Source organism: Prenolepis imparis, unplaced genomic scaffold (genome assembly GCF_030444845.1).
Source record: "Prenolepis imparis isolate NDT839.2.m4 unplaced genomic scaffold, iyPreImpa1.0 SCAF_3, whole genome shotgun sequence".
In the NCBI taxonomy this organism is placed as follows: Eukaryota; Metazoa; Arthropoda; class Insecta; order Hymenoptera; family Formicidae; genus Prenolepis; species Prenolepis imparis.
In genome coordinates, this window is record NW_028141161.1 from 7251256 (window position 1) to 7271940 (window position 20685).

Consider the following 20685-nt stretch of genomic DNA (forward strand, 5'->3'; position numbering starts at 1 on the left):
ACTGACATTTGGGATGCGACCTCGTGTTTTCGGGTAATTTTTGACATTTAATGACAAACGAGACTCTAGAATTCCGTCTAGTCTAGGGGAAGGAGCCAGAAATCCTGATGTCGAGATGATGTCTGAAAATTTTTCCAAGCGAGACGCTAACTTTGGGAGAAGAAGGTGTCGATGATAGCGACGTATCGCGGGTTTGTGTCGCGTCGGCGCGCAGTGGAACAACGAGTAGTTTCGCGGACGTGTATAGGCAGAGCAGGAAGGTGTAGGACACAGAAGAGGAGGAGGAGGAGGAGGAGATAAAGCGAGATAAAACGAGATTGAGAGGCCCCAAGGCCGCGCCGCATTGTCGGCCGTTTCCGCCGGTGCTCGGCATCTAAAATTGCGATGGCGTGGCTCCGCGGCCTTCGCGAACGCGGCAGCTTCTCGCTCTCCCGCAGAAAAAGTCAAGTTCAAGGCCGGCGAGATGTTCCGAGGCGTCTCTCTTCTCTCTTAGTCTTTCGTCGGTCCGTCTTTCAAGCTCTCAATCAGAACGTGGATCGAATCAGGGCGGGTGATGGAGGAGGGAGAAGGGGGACACTTATGCAACCCTTCTCTCCTTCTGTATATGCGCAACCTGTCCCGCTAGAATATTGTAACAAACAGACGGGACCGGTTGTGCACCGCATCTAGGTTCTCCTTTAGCGAAGGAAGTGAAAGGCCAGGTCGGTCCTGGTGTTGATATCAAGGAAACGAGCTTTGTGCGACTTGTTGGAGAACGGAAACGCCGAATGGTGCCAAACAATTCCGACCCTATTCTCGATAGACCTGAGAGAGAGAGAGAGAGAGTTTTCTATCTCCAAGTCCTACTTCCCCTTCGCAATTACTAACGTAATTGAATCGTGGGACTACAAATCAGAAAAGTTGATTGATTTCTCTCGCGGATCTTCAAACTCGCGCTTCTTCTCGTCTGGTTGAAATTCCGATCGAGCTTCGAAAGGATCTCTGACTCACAAGCGGCGACGTCTGATCTCACCCGATTCGATCAGCATTGATATGCCGATCGAGCCTCTCGAGTGTGAAGGCGCGACTTCGTATCTGATGAACAAAAAAATATAATCAAGTTCAAGGTCGACTAGATGTTCCTCTCTCTTCTCGTCCCTTCTATTCCGAGTCTCGCCTTCCCGCTGGCACACGACACACGATGCCGAAGAGTGCGGTTTTTGGTGGCGAGAGGGGGGACTTACGCAATCCTTTCACCGTTACTTTGTTCGCCGATGACGCCCTAATTTAGGGCGCAGCTAATCTATTCGTATATTTCTTCCAGCGTTGCCAAGTGGCGCGTCGTTGTTAAATTTTAATTGTTACATCATGTATTAATATACGCGTGTCATATTGAAATTTTATGGCTTTTTTATTTAATACGTTTGTAAAAAAAATTTAATAAATATTTTTGTTGCATTTCTCTCTATCTTTGACAAATATTTTATTATTAAGATTTCTTTTACACATCAAATTAGTTTCTACAAATTAAGTCTTACAGATTCAAAATAAATACTTGTCGTGCTATTCATTTTATTTTTAATATAATGTTAATATTATTAATAAATTTTATGCATATTGTATTATTAAAATATTATTATTATATTAATATTATATTAATATTGATATTATTATATATTAAGGCTCCTGGCTCCTTGTCGACCATGTCGAAATCGTGATGTCAGAGGCGAGAAAACACACGCTAAAATTTCTTAGATGCCATTTCGAAATAAAAATATATTTCGATGAAACAGCACTTCAGATGGCTTTGGCACACTCTTAAAAAACCCCGAAAACTATCCTTTCCCCTTTATAATCAATCAACAGCTGTAAAATGTAATATTATGAAGCCCAGTCCGTCTTTGCACATGCGCAGTCATTCCGCATGTCAAAGTCTGATATCTCGATCATTTTATAGCTGTTGATTGATTATAAAGGGGAAAGGATAGTTTTCGGGGTTTTTTAAGAGTGTGCTAAAGCCATCTGAAGTGCTGTTTATTGAAATATCTTTTCATTAAAAAATGGCATCTAAGAATTTTCAGCGTGTGCTTTCTCGCTTCTGACGTCACAATCTAATATGGCCGCGGTGAGCACCCAGGAGCCTTAATATTAATATTATTATTATATTATATTAATATTATTAAGAATAAAATTATTAATGACACTACATTATTATTATTATATTAATATTATTAAAAATAAAATTATATTAATAATACGACAAGTGTATTTATTTTGGATTTGTAAGAATAGTTTGTAGAATTTGTAAACTGATGTGTAAGAGAAATTATTTAATCTACAATTATTCTACAATAATCTATAATTATTTAATCTACTCTTAATTTAATTATAAAATATTTTTCAAAGATACAGAGAAATACAATAATAATTTATTATTAATAATTTTATTTTTAATTAGTATTATTACATTATTCTTCAAAGTATCATTAATAATTTTATAATATTTGATTATATTGATATTTTTTATGGGATTAAAAGAACATTTTTAATATATTATATTTAATTATATTAATATTTGATCATATTTTATTACATTAGCGTTTTTTATTTTCACTTATGTGATTAGAAGAATTTAACATGTTTATTGTATTTCATCTCCTGAAATTAAAAGACCTATTATAGGTATATGAAGATTGATTAAGGAATTCTTAAACTGTATCTTCGACAAAATAAAGGCGGAAATCAATTTGCATTTTCGAGAGCGAAAGTTTTGACCACCGATATTCGAATACAACATACACACATATGAGCGAGAGAAAGTTTCTTTCGAGAAAGAGAGGCGACCTCCCTTTTACATTTTCCAACGAATTCTCCGGATTCTCCGCCTTTTGTACGCGAGAATTTCGCAAGATTCGCGCTTTGTCCGCGATTGAGGAAAGTATGCGAATCAGGATTGATATATACCGCGAATTCTCTCGTGAAGTCAATTCTAAAAATGATGCTCAAGGCGTTGGCTGTAACTTAAATATAGCGAGCGGAAAAAAAAGAAGTGCAATCGCGAGGCCTCTAGTATTTAAAAAAGAATTCCGCCGGGCGTTTTTTTTTTTTTTTTTTTTTTTTTACAATCGTCTCATCTCGCGACAGTAGATATTAATAGATGATCGTAAATATATGATACGCTATCTCGATGATATCTCTCGGTGATTATCGTTTGTGTCTCTCGTACCTTGTGGCAGGTCTGTATGATGTCTGACGCTACCACGGAAAGCATGATCGGGAATAACAGGACGATGCCCAACATCAAGCAGGAAATCGATAATCCAACAACGCCCACGCAAAATTATCAAGTATGCTCGCCAACCACGACTCTCCAACAACAGGAGGTATTGAAATTGTTAAGAGAACTCTCCCCCCCCTTAACCCTAATATTTAATAAATCGTTTCTCTGCGCCAGATGTACAAGGTGTTCCGTCGTTATCGCTTTAATTTATTAATCATATTTCGTATTATAATTTATTTAATTTAACGGAAATCAAAGAACTCACTTCTTTCAGAGAAGGAAACCAAAAATATTATTATGGAAGTTTCTTGAAAATTTCAAAGCTTTTTTAGCTACTTTATATATTGATTAATCATTAATGTTCAATTATTTATATATAAATTATTTTTATATATAATTTTATATATATATATTTATATAATATATTATATTTTTTATTATAATATATATATATATATATATGTATATATATTTATATTTATATTTTATATATGTGTATAAATATTATATGTATATAATATAATATATATACTATTATATGTATATAATATAATATATTTATATATTATATGTATATAATATAATATATTTTTTATATAATATTATTTATATATTTTTAACATATATTTATATAAATATACACAGAGAGAATTTTCTCTTAGAATCATCGTAATTGTGGGATAATAAGATATGAAAAGAATTTTATGAGAATTTCTCTGATCAATATCTATCACAATAAAATATAAAATATAAAATATATTTGATTAATTTTACTAAAAGTATAGTAAAATTAATCAAACATATTTTATATTTTATTGTGATAGATATTATTATTTTTTATTGTGAATATATTAATCAGAGAAATTCTCATAAAATTCTTTTCATATCTTATTGTCCCGCACTATTACTAGGCTTTTCAGGGTAAATTCTAAGAGAAAATTCTCTCTCTGTATATATTAATATATATTTTTATATAATATTATATATAATATAATATATATTTTTTTCAGTCAATATGCACGAAACTGGACATCCCGCCGGATTATGGCGGTAGCAGCGGCAGCCCCGAGAGTCCAGAGATGCATCATTGTTCCTCGACGACGCAGCCATTGGGTACTCCAGAGGTGCGTGAATCGCGAAAATGCCGTATTTTCGATAAGCGCGAGTTTACGATCAAAGATGATTTATATATGACGAACCGCTGTGTCGTTTTTGCAGGATGGCGTCAAGGAAGAAGACATGATACCCAGGAGACTCTGCCTCGTTTGCGGCGACGTCGCGAGCGGTTTTCACTACGGGGTCGCCTCGTGCGAGGCGTGCAAGGCTTTCTTCAAGAGAACTATACAAGGTAAGCGGACTCCGTATCGATTTCCGTAACAGAGGCCGCAATGATTCGTCCAGATAGCATCAAGGACTTTTACTTGGGTGCACTTTCGATCGTAATGTACTTTGAATGTGCATATATGTATACATATATAATGCGCGGCATATTTTGGACTTGAAGAGTCTGTGGACGTATATATAGCGTGATTATGACATTTCGAAAGCTTGACTGGTGCTATCTGGGGCAGGACCGCGTATATTACGATAAAATAGCCAGTAAGTTTACAGGAAACATCGAGTACACTTGTCCGGCGAACGGCGAGTGCGAGATAAACAAACGGAGGCGGAAGGCATGTCAGGCGTGCAGATTTCAGAAATGTTTGCGGCAAGGAATGCTGAAGGAAGGCGTGCGATTGGATCGCGTCAGAGGCGGCCGGCAAAAATACAGAAGGTCCGCGGATCCTTATACGCCAGTCAAGAGCGCCACGCTAGAGGGTACTTTGCCTCATATTTATACAATTTGTCGCGTGTATTTCGCATCGATTTTTAAATATAAATATTAGGAAGAGTAGAGAGAAATAATTTCTCTTTGGAAGATGCTAATAACGTTGAATCATTCAATGTTTCAAGCTAACGTAGCGTCGGGAAGTCCTACCGAAACGATAAGTAAGCTAATGTACAGTCAAGTCGTGTTTTTTTTTTTTCACAATATTAATCTTTTTTTAGTCTCAAATTTATTTCAATTTTTTTACAATTTTTATTCGCTTCTTATTTGTATTCCATTGTTTTGAAAACTTGTAAAATTTTGTTTTCGCAACGTTAATGATTAATAATGATACTTTTCATGCCTTGCCTTAGGGCAATTTAAATAAAGAGACACGTCGTGTCTCATCTTTTGTAGATAACAAGTTGGTCGAAGCCTTGGCGACCTGCGAACCGGACCTGCTTCAAGTATCCAATATTCTCAGCACGCAGGAGACGGACCAGAAGATTCTGGGACAATTGTCGGATCTTTATGATCGAGAATTGGTTGGCATAATCGGTAAGTATCAGCCGCGTTTGACCAGACGTGTTTATTACACTAATGATTACTTGTTCTTCATTTTCGATATTCAACGGATACTCAATTTTTGATTCTTTTGCAGGTTGGGCCAAACAAATCCCAGGATTTAGCAGTCTAGCGTTAAACGATCAAATGCGGCTCCTACAGAGCACTTGGGCCGAGATATTAACTTTCACTCTGGCGTGGAGAAGCACGCCGAATAATGGCAGATTGAGGTTTGCGCAAGATTTTACGTTAGATGAAAGACTCGCACGCGAGTGCCACTGTATGGAGCTCTATACACATGTACGTAATTTTCGACAGAATTTTATTACGCTATCATATCTCATATTCTTATTAATTCTTCAATTATCGAAATAAATGTATTTGTTATATTTAAGGCTCTTGGCTCCTCACCGATTATGTTGAAATTGTGACGTCAGAGAGAAAATACACTCTAAAAATTCTTAGATGCCATTTCGAAATAAAAAGATATTTCGACGAAACAGCACTTCAGACGACTTTAGCACACTCTTAAAACGAAAACTATCATTTTCCCTTTATAATCAATCAACAGCTGTAAAATGACTGTAATATGAGGTTCAGTCCGTCTAATCTTTGCACATGCGCAGTCATTCCGCATGACAAAGTCTGATATCACGATCATTTTACGGTTGTCGATTGACTGTTAAGGGAAAAGAATAGTTTTCGAGGTATTTTAAAGATGTGCTAAAAAGCCATCCGAAAGTTTCTGAGTTTCATCAAAATATCTTTTTATTTAAAAATGGCATCTAAGAATTTTCAGCGTGTGCTTTCTCGCCTCTGACGTCACACTCTGATATGGCCGCGGCGAGGACCCAGGAACTTTAAAATGATTTAATAAGATACTGAAGAAATAGGAGTTATTATATGTCTGTTTGGAAAAAAAATTATATATATTTTATATACTCTTAAAAAATATACAAATTTAAGATAACTTGAGAATAAGTTAGAAATCTCCTTGAATCATATGATACAATAGAATGATTAATGCCATAAATTACATCTGTATCTTATTTCGTCAGTGCACTGATTTTAATCGAATTTTAATCTCTTTTTCTTTAAACAGTGTATTCAAATCGTCGAGAGGATCCAGCGATTGGGCTTAACGCGGGAGGAGTACTACGTCCTGAAGGCACTGATCCTAGCGAACAGCGACGCTAGATCCGACGAGCCGCAGGCGCTCTATCGTTTTCGTGATTCTATCTTGAATTCTCTATCGGACTGTGTGGCTGCGGTGAGGCCGGGCCAGGCTCTCCGCGCCACGCAGAATATGTTCCTAGTGCTGCCCAGTCTCAGACAGGCCGACGGCATCGTCAGACGATTTTGGTCCAGTGTGTACAGAACGGGCAAGGTACCGATGAACAAGCTGTTCGAGGAGATGCTCGAGAACGTTTGTAACCGATGAAATACGCGTTGCAAAATCGTCAACTCGATTATTCGACGCCTGGTCACGCGTTGTTTACCGAAAGTTGAAGATGTTTCTTCGTCATTAACGTGATTATTATTATTATTATCATCATTGTACATCGTTATCGAAATACGAGAGCGTTTTTTGGTGTCGATAATGAGTGATAGTGCGTGGAAAAAAAAAAGAAACGGTGTTATCGGTCTTTCTACGATACCTTTTATTTTCTTAATGGACTCACGAATCTTTATTCTTTTCTCTTGCGTACGGAAAGAAAGCGTTGAAAGTGAGGAGGTTCGGCCAATCAATGTCTCCGGCGATCATCGCGAGTCGCGAATCGTTCCAGGTAGGCGCGTAGTCTCTTTGTTTGAAGTATCCAAACTTTCCTTTTCGAGTACCCCATTTACAGGTACAAAAAGAAAGATAGAACGAAAGAAAGATGTAACTTTTATGTAGAAATAATATGCAGTACAAGATTTGCGAGAAGACTTTTTTTTCAAAGTACTCATCTTAGAATAGAAACGTGTGCGGAAACCAGTGGTCGGCTTTATCGTGGAAATATCAAACAAAGTTTCCAATTTGATCGTCATGATCGCAACACCGAACCGTCGAAATATCGGACAAGCTGTAGGTAATTGTGGGTGTTTAATGTATTGTACTGATATCGCTGGTATTTCGAGAGAGAATACTTTAGAAGAATCAACAATCAAAATCTTATTGTTATCGAACGGCATTTTCTCTTGATTTTATTCTTCTTTCGATCATTGTTATTTTTTTCTTTTATTTAATGTATTCCGGCGGAGAAAGCGATGTACATTGCCTCGTTTACATTAGTACTTGTAATTATGTAATAGCTTAAATGTGAAAAAGAATCGAGTAACATTAATCAATATGTTTGTGATAATCGTATTGAACATCCATAGTTATAGCGATGTAGAAATACACACATCTTTGTACATTATATTATCTTAGAATATATCTTTGTACAATATATTATTAACGAGATCGAAATTAATTGGGTGTGAAAAAATGCGAGCCGAAGAAAAGATGACGATAAAATGGCCGAATTGTTCCTTCCCTAAGTCAGCAGGAACATCGCACCGCTTTTACGCAATTCGGAATTTTTATCAGAAATGTATCTTAAAGATGGATTATGTATATATTGGCCAGGATTATTGCCATATTATCGCGATTTTGTAAGCGGTAGAAATGTTTACCCAGTTGTTAAAAACAATGTCTGCCCGTGCCACACAAAAAGAGAGAGAGAGAAAGAGCAAGAAAATATATTATTTCTAATATAATTATATTAATATTATTTTTACAATCACAAAAACAACACACATATACACACATATATATTATTGCGATCATTACTATTATATTAATATGCGATCAATATTATATTATCATTATTTTATTATATATATTCAGGGATCTTTATATAAATATTATCTAGTTATATTACTAATTATATTAAATTGTTACACGAAAATTAGCATATTTGTACGCATAATATCAACTTTGGGTTAACATCGCCCGATCGTATCTTTCACGATAGAGAATTTTTAAGAAAGGAACAAGAGCCATATATATGTGAGAAAATGAGTAAGTTTTATGAGAACTTTTATTTGTGTGTCGAGGTTACCACGGTTTATGTCAGTTTCATCCCGCCGTCTACTATCACTCATTCTCTATCAGCCGAAAAAAATAGAATTATTTTTATCTTAAGTTAAAATTAAAAACTAGAAGAGGCGAGCCACAAAAAAGGTGTCCGTTCCAATTGAATTCCTCTTTATTTTTTCACTCTCTGTCAATGATTTATAATTTCTTAGGATTAAAAAGGATTAAACTCTCAAATCGAAATTTATTGATGATTTCTTGGAGATACAAATGAAAAACCGTGTAAGCCTCGTACTTACATCGTGAGATATAGAGTGCAATAAAAACACCGAGGTAACACGCAATTTATTTTTCCTTTTAACAAGACAAGAGATGACACGTCATCATCCTTTTGTTTTCTCTCGAACGTCACGCGATCGTTAGATCTTCCGTTTAATATTTCCTTTCTTTCTTTCTTTCTGTCTTCGAGCGAAAAAAATGCGAAAAAATTCTCTCTACGTCGACAATTTTGTTCAAAAAATTCTATTCTTTCTTTATACCTAAATTAAACTATGACCTTACTTTTATCTCGACAAATTATTCCCGATCAATTGCGCAACTCTTGCTATTTGATGTATATGTATGTAGTAATTCCTCTTTATTTCCTCTCCAAAATCGTACCAATGCAATTTTAACTAATTGTTAAAGCATTACTTTTCCATCGAAGAAGGATAAAAAAATGGAGAAAAAAATGTCAGATATTTTTATGCAACTTGACCTTTTCACCGCTGAATTATGAGGTTTTCATACTTTTTCGAGCATTTTCTTTGTACATATATTAATCACACCGATTCGCCATGGCGGTAGAATCGTAGTCTCAGGGTTGCGAACAAGCAAACACACGATACAAAAAGAAATCTAGACACATACAAATAGTTAAGCGCGTGTGTGCGAGTATATTTGTCAAATATATTATATAATAGTAGCGATAATAAAATAGTTTTAATACGGGAAAGAATAGAGAGAGAGAGAGAGAGAGAGAGAGAGCGATATGTCGTATGTGTGTATTTATTACACGCAAAAATGAAGGGACGACATTTTATGTAGAAGAGAAAGAGAGATAGAATTAAATGGTAACAAAAATAAAATTATAATCATTATGCTAACGACATTAGTGGGACGATTAAGCTTTAATTCTGTGTAGGAGGAGAAGGCGTGCTTTCAAATCATCGAACTTTTGCAAAAGATCTTCAAAATTTCCAGCTTCTCCCGAATCAGATCGCGGAGATAGAGATTTGTTATGTATACATATATATATATTCTTGTCGAGATCTCTCTCGTAATTAGGGGATGGTTAAGGCTACGTGTAATTTATCGTTATGTATAAAAAAGTTTACTCGAAAAATGTAGTGAAAATTTCTCTTCATTAAAAAAAAAAAAAAAAGAAATTCTTTGTGTGCGATGTGATATGATGAAGATTCTCTCTTTTTTCGACATCTAGAGAATAATAAGAGTCCGAACAATCGTTTCTTAGCATTTGTATAACAATGATGATTGTATAAGTTTCTCTTTGATGATACGGTTTATTCTCGCTCTTCTCCGATTTACGTCATCACGAGGGCGTATCTATACTATATCTGAGAGAAAAAAAAAATGTATTATATTTTATTGTATAAAGATGTATTTTTTACGAAATACGGCGAGAAAGAAACAACCATCGGGTTGGCGATTTTTTTATGTAAAATTATTATTTTTGTCAAACGCGAAGCGTTTGAGTCCCTTTAATTAATGTAATATAAAATCATTAATTCTTTTTTTCGTTCAGATTCACGTCTTTTAAATAAATTCTCGCTTTACTGCCTCAAGTCCATTGATGTAAATCTTGTATGTAAGAAGAGAGAGACAGATATGCTGCGCTTCTACGATGATTATAAATATGTACGTAGTTACTTTGTAATTATGTGACTTGTCGTAGATTCTCGCTATATATAATTTTTATATATGTGCGCGTTACAAATGCGAAAAGAGCCGTATTTGGTGTACCTATACAAAAAGGTGGTGAGATCGAAAAAAAAAAAAGAATACTAGTAGCATCAATGTTGTCGATGCGACATGATCGAGAGCGGCGCGTCGTGGAATTTCGTGATTAAAATAGTTTGTATGAGAGAGAAAGAGAATGTGTGAGTCTGTGTGTGTATTGTGTGTATGTGTGTGATAATTAAGATGATGATATTTACAACGAGATGCAGAAAATAAATCGATAAAAGATACGCTGTATGGAACTACCTCGGTAATAGCGTCTCTTTTTTATTATTCCTTTAATTGTCCATGTATTTTTTTAATCGATAGTGTATGTACACAAAGGTTTAAGAGAGCACTTTTTTATTTTGTATAATATTGAAAAATTCTTAATATCTCACATATACACGCACACATACACGATAGTTTTTAAAACGATTGGCAATTGAGTTTGTCTCGCAAATCACAGATTATAAATACAAAATTTCATTCCTCATCAAATATTAGTGAGCCTTATTTTAATATAATTTTACCTCAATACGTTCTCTTAAATGGAATTAGTGTATTCATCATTAAAAAGTAATTGAATATGTCTCAATGGATAAGTCTCACAATCAGATATAAAAATATAGCACTGCAAATCAGGTTGAGAAATCTCATTACAAGAATTAATGGCTTTAATGATATTTTAAAATGCGTATTTTCATTATAATATTTTATATATATAATAATATTATATATATAATATTTTATATGAAATATAGTAATTTATTTTGTTAAAAAAATAACTTGATAATTTAGGACAAAGAATCTTGTTCATTTTAGTTTATCATGTTTTAAGAGTAAAAAAGTGTAATATTAATATAATTTTGAATTTTTGTATACCATAGTTACACTTACGTGTTTTTTTTCCAAATATGTTTGTGTATAGGACTTCTTCCGAAAAATAGCAATTTAAAATAAATAGAATAAATAACTTTGAAAACTATATCTTGTGCAAATATATAGTAATATGCTGATTTTTCAATGAAATCTTGCAATGAGCAATCTTCAATCAATGTCACTGCAGCAATCAATGAGATTTTCACTGATTAAATTTAAAAAGAGGATGCCATTCGAATAATTTATTTGAATGTTCGAGATTAGATACTTAACGATTATATAAAATAAAATTATATATTTACGATTATATAAAATAAAATTATATAATTACGATTTTATAAATATATGTTAAATTTGTTAATTTTTTGAGCTTTAAAACTAAAAGAAAAGTGTCACACAATATAATTTTGAATTTTTGAATATTAGTTACACAAGTACTTAGATTAGATACTTTAACGATTATATAAAATAAAATTACGATTTTATAAATATATGTTAAATTTGTTAATTTTTTGAGCTTTAAAACTAAAAGAAAAGTGTCACACAATATAATTTTGAATTTTTGAATATTAGTTACACAAGTACTTTTTTTCAAATATATGTGAGACTTTCCGAAAGATAGCAATTCAAAATAATTAGAATAACTTTAAAAAATTACATCTTGTGCAAATATATATGATATACTATTATGCTGATTTTTCAGTGAAATCTTTGCAGTGAGCAAAATATTCATTATCTTCGGCAGAATCTTCAATATCACTGTGCAATATGTCAATCAATGATTTTTTTCACTGATTAAGTTTAAAGGGAGGATGCTATTCGAATAATTTTTTTTGAATGTTTGAGATTAAATATTTTAACGATTATATAATAAAATTACGATTTTATAAATATATGTTAAAGTTGTTCATTATTTAAGTTTATCACGTTTCAAAAATAAAAAAGTATAAGTCACAATTTGAATTTTTGAACATTAATTACAAGTGTTTTTTTTTAGCAATTCAAAATAATTAGAAATAACTTTGAAAACTATATCTTGTACAAATATATATGATTATATGATTATGCTGATTTTTCAGAAATTTTGCAGTGAATAAAAATACTGATCTTTAATCAATGACATTGTTTCAATCATTTTCAGTGATTTAAGAAAGAATATTATTCGAATAATTTTATTTCAATGTTCGAATAGATACTTTAACAATTATATATATAATAACTTTGCAATTTGGAAATATATGCTAAATTATTTATTCGCGCTGGCGTATAATAGAGGCGTCGAAAAGACTCTTTTGCATTTCCGGATGTTATCTAATGCCAATCTCGCACTCTGGATCAAGTGTGCATCAACGTTCTCGCTTTACAGAGGAAAGAGGCGAAGAATTGCTTTGTATAATTATTTCACGAATGCGCGCGCGCTAACAATCTTGCTAACGTGTGTTTAAAAAATGTGCCGATCTTAACGAAACGGAATATATACGAATCCTTCGCTCATATATGCGATCAGTCCGCGCAAAAATGTCGCGACAAGTGCCATCGTGCATTCTGCTGCGTGCATCGTGCATTCCTCTCCTTCTCTGTTTGACGATTATTTTTATTAACGGTACGTATATGTATACAAAGTATATTTCGTTTTATACTCACCTTTGTTTCCCCTTTTTGAATAAAATACTACATACTAATCAATTTTTAATTATATTTTTAATTATATTATTTTAATCATACTAGAACAACATTAAAAAAAAATAATATAAAGTTTATTTAAACTCGAATAATATTTTTTGACTGAAATCAGCTTAAATTAAAGCGTTAATTTGCTAATTAAATTTTAAAATAATAATATGTTAAAAATATTAAAATAGTGATATATGTTTCCCCTTTTTGAATAAAATACTACATACACTGTAAAAAAAAATTTGTTAACTTGACTAAACCGTTCAACTAAATTACTGTTTTGTTAATTGAACATATATTAGTATTTAAGTCAAATACGTTTTGTCAAAAGTTTTGTTAGATTTAATATGTTATATTTAATTTAAATATTTTTATATGTTCAGTTAACAAAATATTATTTAGTTGAACGGTTTAGTCAAGTTAACACATTTTTTTTACAGTGTACTAATCAATTTTTAATTATATTTTTAAATTATATTATTTTAATCATACTAGAACAATACAAGCGTATATGCCATTCTTCAATTTTCTATTAAAAAGAATGACATTAAAAAAAAATAATATAAAGTTTATTTAAACTCGAATAATATTTTTTGACTGAAATCAGCTTAAATTAAAACGTTAATTTGCTAATTAAATTTTAAAATAATAATATGTTAAAAATATTAAAATAGTGATATATGTTTCCCCTTTTTGAATAAAATACTACATACTAATAAATTTTTAATTATATTTTAAATTATATTATTTTAATCATACTAGAACAACACAAGCGTATATCATTCTTCAATTTTCTATTAAAAAGAATGACATTAAAAAAAAATAATATAAAGTTTATTTAAACTCGAATAATATTTTTTGACTGAAATCAGCTTAAATTAAAGCGTTAATTTGCTAATTAAATTTCAAAGTAATAATATATTAAAAATATTAAAATAGTGATATATGTTTCCCCTTTTTGAATAAAATACTACATACTAATAAATTTTTAATTATATTTTAAATTATATTATTTTAATCATACTAGAACAACACAAGCGTATATCATTCTTCAATTTTCTATTAAAAAGAATGACATTAAAAAAAAATAATATAAAGTTTATTTAAACTCGAATAATATTTTTTGACTGAAATCAGCTTAAATTAAAGCGTTAATTTGCTAATTAAATTTCAAAGTAATAATATATTAAAAATATTAAAATAGTGATATATGTTTCCCCTTTTTGAATAAAATACTACATACTAATAAATTTTTAATTATATTTTAAATTATATTATTTTAATCATACTAGAACAACACAAGCGTATATATCATTCTTCAATTTTCTATTAAAAAGAATGACATTAAAAAAAAAATAATATAAAGTTTATTTAAACTCGAATAATATTTTTTGACTGAAATCAGCTTAAATTAAAGCGTTAATTTGCTAATTAAATTTCAAAGTAATAATATGTTAAAAATATTAAAATAGTGATATATGTTGTAAATAATGTTATATAGTACCCCAGTGAGAAATATATATATAATCAGTTAAAAAGACGTCGAATCAACGACTTTTCAACCAAAAAGATTGGTTGATGTAGACGTCTAAAAAAGATGTCTAAAATTTGATCGATTAGACGTTTTTGTGTCCTTCAAATTATGAAAGTTAGCCGTTTATAAGACGTTTAAAAAACATTTAAAAAAAACGTTTATTAGACTTATTTTAGACGTTTATTTCGATAAGATAGAATATAAAAGTTTTAAAAATACACTCGGCAACTGAAGAATGCTTTAACAAATAAATATATGTGCATATCTATATGTATATATACGTAAATTCATTTGTTAAGGCATTTTTCTACTGATGTCGAGTGTATCTTAAAATTTTATATTCTATATTTTATTGTATAAGATACGAGATAAAATGAATAAATTATAAGCATGATTTTAAGAAATAAGTTTAATAAAATAGAATTTATAACAATACATATATATATTACTAAACATATATATATATATATATATATATATATATATATATGTATATACATATGAATGTTTAAAGAAAGAGAACAACAAGTTATATAGCAATAAGTTATACAATATAAAATATTTGTAGAATATTATTTTACTCTCTTGTGTGTGTGTGTGTGTGAGACGAATTATAAGAGAAAGGGACGATTAATTAACCATACACAAAATTATGTCACTACGTGATGCATTTTGAAATTTTTTTGTTCTATGAATGTATTATATAAAAAATATAATTTCCATACCAATAATTAAATTAAATTAATCGATTAACATGCGTGATTCGCGATTAACGAATTAAGCTTGAATGATATGTAATTGAAGAATTTACTTCCGTTCTGAAAATTATATATTTCTGAGATTTTTAGTTTTCAAAAATAGTATTATTAGAGGCTTTAAAGCGGTTTGTGCACGAGAGGAAAATTAATTTTTCCTTTCTTTGTAGCGGGAAGTGTCGATAGCTTTCCCGATCGCTGCTCGGACCTGGTTCAGTTCGACGTCGACGAGATCGAGGATCATCTGTCGAAATTAAATCTTACGGATGTGCCTACTGTGAAAATAATGGCCGCTGGATTCAAGTGTCCGATCTCCGCTTTGCCTTTCGGCACCCTGAAGTCCGACTGGTCCAGGATGCTGTTGCTTCAAGATGCTCAGCCCGATGGATCGATCATCAAACGTAAACTCGTCCGACTGATGCGCATTTTGATAATCGCTTATTATCAAATGGAGGAACGTTTCGAGACAACGGATTCCGATGCGATTCAAAAGTAAGTCTTCTTAAACTCTCCTGTCAATGATCGGGTACCTATTCAACTTTAAATATGTATTAAAAATGTGTGCTGAAACTTTTCTTCCGCCTGAAACAAAATACAAAGAGCTTTTGTATTCGGAAACTTCTTGAAAATGTTCGATGCCTATCAATTGTTATAAAAATAATTGTCACAATACAACAAAAAAAGCAGTTGGTATCCGGTATTTATGCATTGATTGAAAAATTATATATTGACAGAAGGGTTAAAAAATATCTTTCGATAGAAAAAGATAGGTAAATTCAATAAAAAAATCGCGTTATTCTTTTTTTCCAAGATACCTGTTTCATGAGAGATTTTGCAGCGGTATTATATGTATATGTATATACAGGATATAATTAAAAAAACATATATGGAGCACAAAATTCTCTGACCAATTTGGAGATGACTGCTCTTCAGTGAAAATGTCGAGGCACCCGTAATTTTCAAGTTATAAATGATTAAAAATGAAGGACTTCTCGCAAACTAAACTTTGTAGAGTTACAACATTAACAAAACTACATTCTTCAGTTAATTTCAGGTAGAGTTTGCTTTAATAGAATTTTAATTTAAGGCTTAGTTACAAAGATACATATAATGGCAAAAATTGGGAGTATGTAATAAATGATGATGACCTCCCTCGACATTTTCTGAAAATCGTCTTCAAATTGGTCAGAGAATCTGATGGTATTTCATATATATGTTTTTTCAGTTACATTCTATATGTATATATATGTATATTTACAATATATTGTAATAGAATTGTAATACTTGTCTTCAATAATTAACCCAAATAATTAATATGACTCCTGTCGCGAGCGATTACAGCGTGTTTCGGCGAGATATAGTTAAAGTGACATATACGTTGTCTAAATATTTGATTTGCCGAGCGTGACGAAAGTTTCGTGAAAACTTGGCGAGTGCGAGAATCGCGTGATTCTTTGAAAATGAGCTTTAACAATTCAGCAGTAGCTTATTTGCCGAGGGTAAGTGCAGTTGGAGACACGTTCCCTTGTAATCAAACTCCCTCGAACTTAGTCCAATACACGTTTCGCGTCTATTTAAGTTAGGATTTAAGCTAAGAGAGAGAGAGAACTAAAGAGAGCGAGAGAGAGAGCGAAGTTCTGGATGATGAATTTATCGGATCGCTACCGGTTCTTAGATCCACCAAGTTTTCCAAGATATTCTCTATCATCTATCTTATTTTACTTTGGCAGATTTTTGTTGGTTATTTTATTTTTCCACTTAACTGTGCTAATATCTGTCAGGGCTCGAATTGTGAAAGTTGCTCTGTTAAATGAAATCGATATATTATCAATTGAAAGCAGTGAATAGTTATTGATGACGATCTCAATTATAGCACTGCAAAGTTATTAATAATTTCAATCAGTCATATATATTTTAAAATGCGTTTTATATTATAATATTATTTATGAGATACATTTTTTATAGCAATATATTTTATTATATATAAAGATACTAGAACAACACAAGCGCGCGCCATTCTCTGATTTTATATTAAAAAGAATGATATTTAAAAAAAAAATAATATAAAGTTTGATTGAAGCGTTAATTTTCTAATTAAATTTTAAAATAAAAATATGTTATAAGAATTAAAATAATAATGTTCTAAATAATATGTTATAAATATTTTAAACTCGAATAATTTATTTTTTGACAGAAATCAGCTGATAACTGTCAAAAAATATTAATCGAGTTCAAAGTACTATAACATATTATTTGAAACATTATTATTTTAATTTTTATAACATATTATTATTTTAAAATTTAATTAACAAATTAACGCTTTAATCAGCTGATTTCTGTCAAAAAATATTAATAAAGATAAAAATGATTTTTTAAGGAAATTTTACTGTCATAATCAGTAGATTTAACATACATCTTAAAAAATGTAATATGTATATAATTGAATCTGAATTGTTTAATATTAGTTATATGTGTTTTATTCCAGATATGTAGATGTGTTTTTTTTCAAAAAATTCAAAATAAAAAAAGTTTTATAAGCTACATTTTGCAAATATGTACGATTATTACTGATTTTTTAACCAAATTACTGTCATAATCAGTGGAACGAACAAAGATAGACGAGCAAAGTATTTTCACTGAAGATCAATAAAATATTCACTGATCTTTCATGAAATTTTATATTTAATCAATTAAATTTTTACTAATTCAATTAAAAAAATGTAAATCGTATTTCTTTCGAGAAAAATTGATTAATGCGAGAAAATGGACACTAATTCCACAATATGATTTCAGCAAGTCTGCGGCGAAAGAAATGAAGAAGACAACCCTATCATCGACTGCGGATGACACCAGCAAACTGCTGCCTTCGAACATCAGTGATTGGATAAATGAGACTTGGAGTAACAATGTGGATCCTCACGATTCGAACACCACAGGAATCGAAATCGCGACCGTAAAGAACTCCTCGAGCTCCAACGACAGCGTCGTTCCCTTCGAGATCAGATTGAGATATCAAAATGTCACTCAATCGACCGATCTTACAGCACATCGACCCGATGATGCTTCCCTCAACCCGAAAAATGCCGCCTTCAAGGTACTCGATAATTGTTTGAAGCAATCTTTCAACGACATCGCGCGCAGGCAACCGAATCGCGGCCAAGTTTTCGAGTTCTTGAGGAATAAGGCCAAGTATACCGAGCGCGCGGCTCCGAGAGGTAACGAGATCGACGATTATGAGGGATATCGCACCAAGATATCGTCGCCGACGAACGAATTCTGGAGATATCCGATGGACGTACCCTTCGCTAAACGAGCTTATCGAATGTGGGGGTCGAACGGATTCAGGACGAGTCTTCGCAAGTCGCGAAATCGGATGTCAATGTTAACGAGAACTTGAGGCAGTTTTACGGTGTGGAGAAAAATGAAGCAGGGCTGAAGTGAGTGGTTTCTTTCGGTAACGAAAAATTTTCCTTAATCCTTCTGTCAAGGCATTTTCAATTAATTTCTCACCTTTCTATCAATGTATGGCTGCCAACTGAGGGTTTTCGACGCACTGCGATAATTTTTTATTATATTTTAGGAGATTTCTGAATTCAAAAACCTTTGCATTTTGTCTTGGAGAAAAAATTTGGATACCTTTTTAACATTTAAAGTTGCTTTGGGTACCTGGATACCAGTTCATTGACAGAAGGGTTAATTTAAAAAGTCGAGATTACGTTTCGTAAAAAAGTAATGAAGAACTTCGCCAAATGAGGCATAATTTTCATTTTTTTTCTGTAAATCTACAAGATAAACCGCATAACATGATCATCTTAAATTATTCTGTTGTTAGTGGACTGATCGAATTTTTTTGTGTCGCATAATATATGGTTCAAAGATACCCTTGAGATGATTATAGTATATTTTTTTATTAATTTTTTTTGTAGCTTTTACCTTCAATTTTTTATAGATAAATTTATAATTTTTTTAGCAAATGTTGAGACGAGTTTAAACAAACATTAAGAAAATACATAGTTTTTAAGAAAAAAGTATGTAGTTTGCAATTAGCAGCTACATATTTTTTCTTAAAAACAATTATGTGTTTTCTTTACACTAACTGATTTCTCTCATTATTTTGTGCATAAAAGTATCGAAAAATGAATATTTTACAAGATAGATATTTAATAGTTTATGTTTATGTCTCACATTAATGTAAAAAAATATCTCGTAAACTATTCAATTTTTTAAGTATTTTATGATGCTTGCTAAATTTGTCTGAATATTCACTAAAAGATGGAATAAAAAACTAAAAATAATATCTTCAATAAAGAAAGAACAACTGATGAAAAGTATAACCATTTTAAGAGTCTCTTTGAATCGAATTATGTGACATAAAAAATTCTGATCGGTCCACTAACAACAGAATAATTAAAAAAGATGATGTTACGCGGTTCATCCTGTTATATGAATCTAAAACAATTTGGAAATAAGTTTCTCAATCGGATAGAATTTTTCAAATAACCATTTTCTCTTCTTCTATTTATTTTCAGTAAATATACGAGCGACAGAAATAACATCGCGATCGAACGCGAAGGGAAAAAAGTGACAGGATGACCGAGAAGAAGTACAATACACGTCATTTCTGCATTTTGCTCACAAACGTCCTTCCACGATTTTATCATCTGACGGGCCCCGAGCTTCGCTAAACGGACAACGCTCGTACATATTTTGCGGCAAATCTCAATAAAATTGATCTTTCAATATATCTTTCTGGCGTTATTCTCGTACGAGGGACATTTGCACGAAACGGTTTGAAACAATTTTTGTACATCGATTTCGCACACCAGTATAAATCGATATACGACGAATTATTTTTGCCCTTCCGTTTTTACCGAAACGATTGATTTAATTATATTATTATATTATTGGATACGCGAAAAAAACATTTATGCAAAAAAATATTCCAATATGCGAAGTATAATTAAATCGCTCAATTGTTGTCAATTGTACGAAAAAAAATATTAGTTATTATAGCTAAATTTTTAGGTATCCCTATATTACACTTGAAATTTAATTACCTACATTTTAATTAAAATTTTTAAGCTACAGTTTAGTAGAAAATTCCTTAAATTATAATTAAAAATATCAATTATCATAGAAAATTAAAATTTA

General features: G+C 31.5%; 1 protein-coding gene and 1 pseudogene across 10 annotated transcripts in view; both read left to right on the plus strand.

Annotated features, from left to right (window-relative positions):
• Positions 1–10992, plus strand: part of Err (estrogen-related receptor) — a 33311-nt gene extending 22319 nt beyond the window's left edge. For 3 of the 9 annotated variants that reach the window (XM_083033207.1, XM_083033208.1, XM_083033203.1), the window contains exons 2-9: positions 3216–3362; positions 4270–4383; positions 4478–4607; positions 4856–5077; positions 5213–5248; positions 5457–5624; positions 5728–5930; positions 6733–10992. In XM_083033207.1, the coding sequence (XP_082889333.1) occupies positions 3222–3362; positions 4270–4383; positions 4478–4607; positions 4856–5077; positions 5213–5248; positions 5457–5624; positions 5728–5930; positions 6733–7071 (1353 nt within the window). In that variant the 5' untranslated portion in view covers positions 3216–3221 and the 3' untranslated portion in view covers positions 7072–10992. The remainder of the gene's footprint in view (positions 1–3215; positions 3363–4269; positions 4384–4477; positions 4608–4855; positions 5078–5212; positions 5249–5456; positions 5625–5727; positions 5931–6732) is intronic. The other 6 variants (XM_083033205.1, XM_083033204.1, XM_083033209.1 and 3 more) reach the window with 6 other exon arrangements.
• A 2066-nt stretch (positions 10993–13058) lies between these two features.
• Positions 13059–20443, plus strand: LOC145933546 (uncharacterized; annotated as a pseudogene). The gene is made up of 4 exons (XR_014424888.1): positions 13059–13174; positions 15705–16026; positions 18328–18971; positions 20064–20443. The product of XR_014424888.1 is annotated as an uncharacterized LOC145933546 (transcript).
• Positions 20444–20685: the final 242 nt, after the last annotated feature.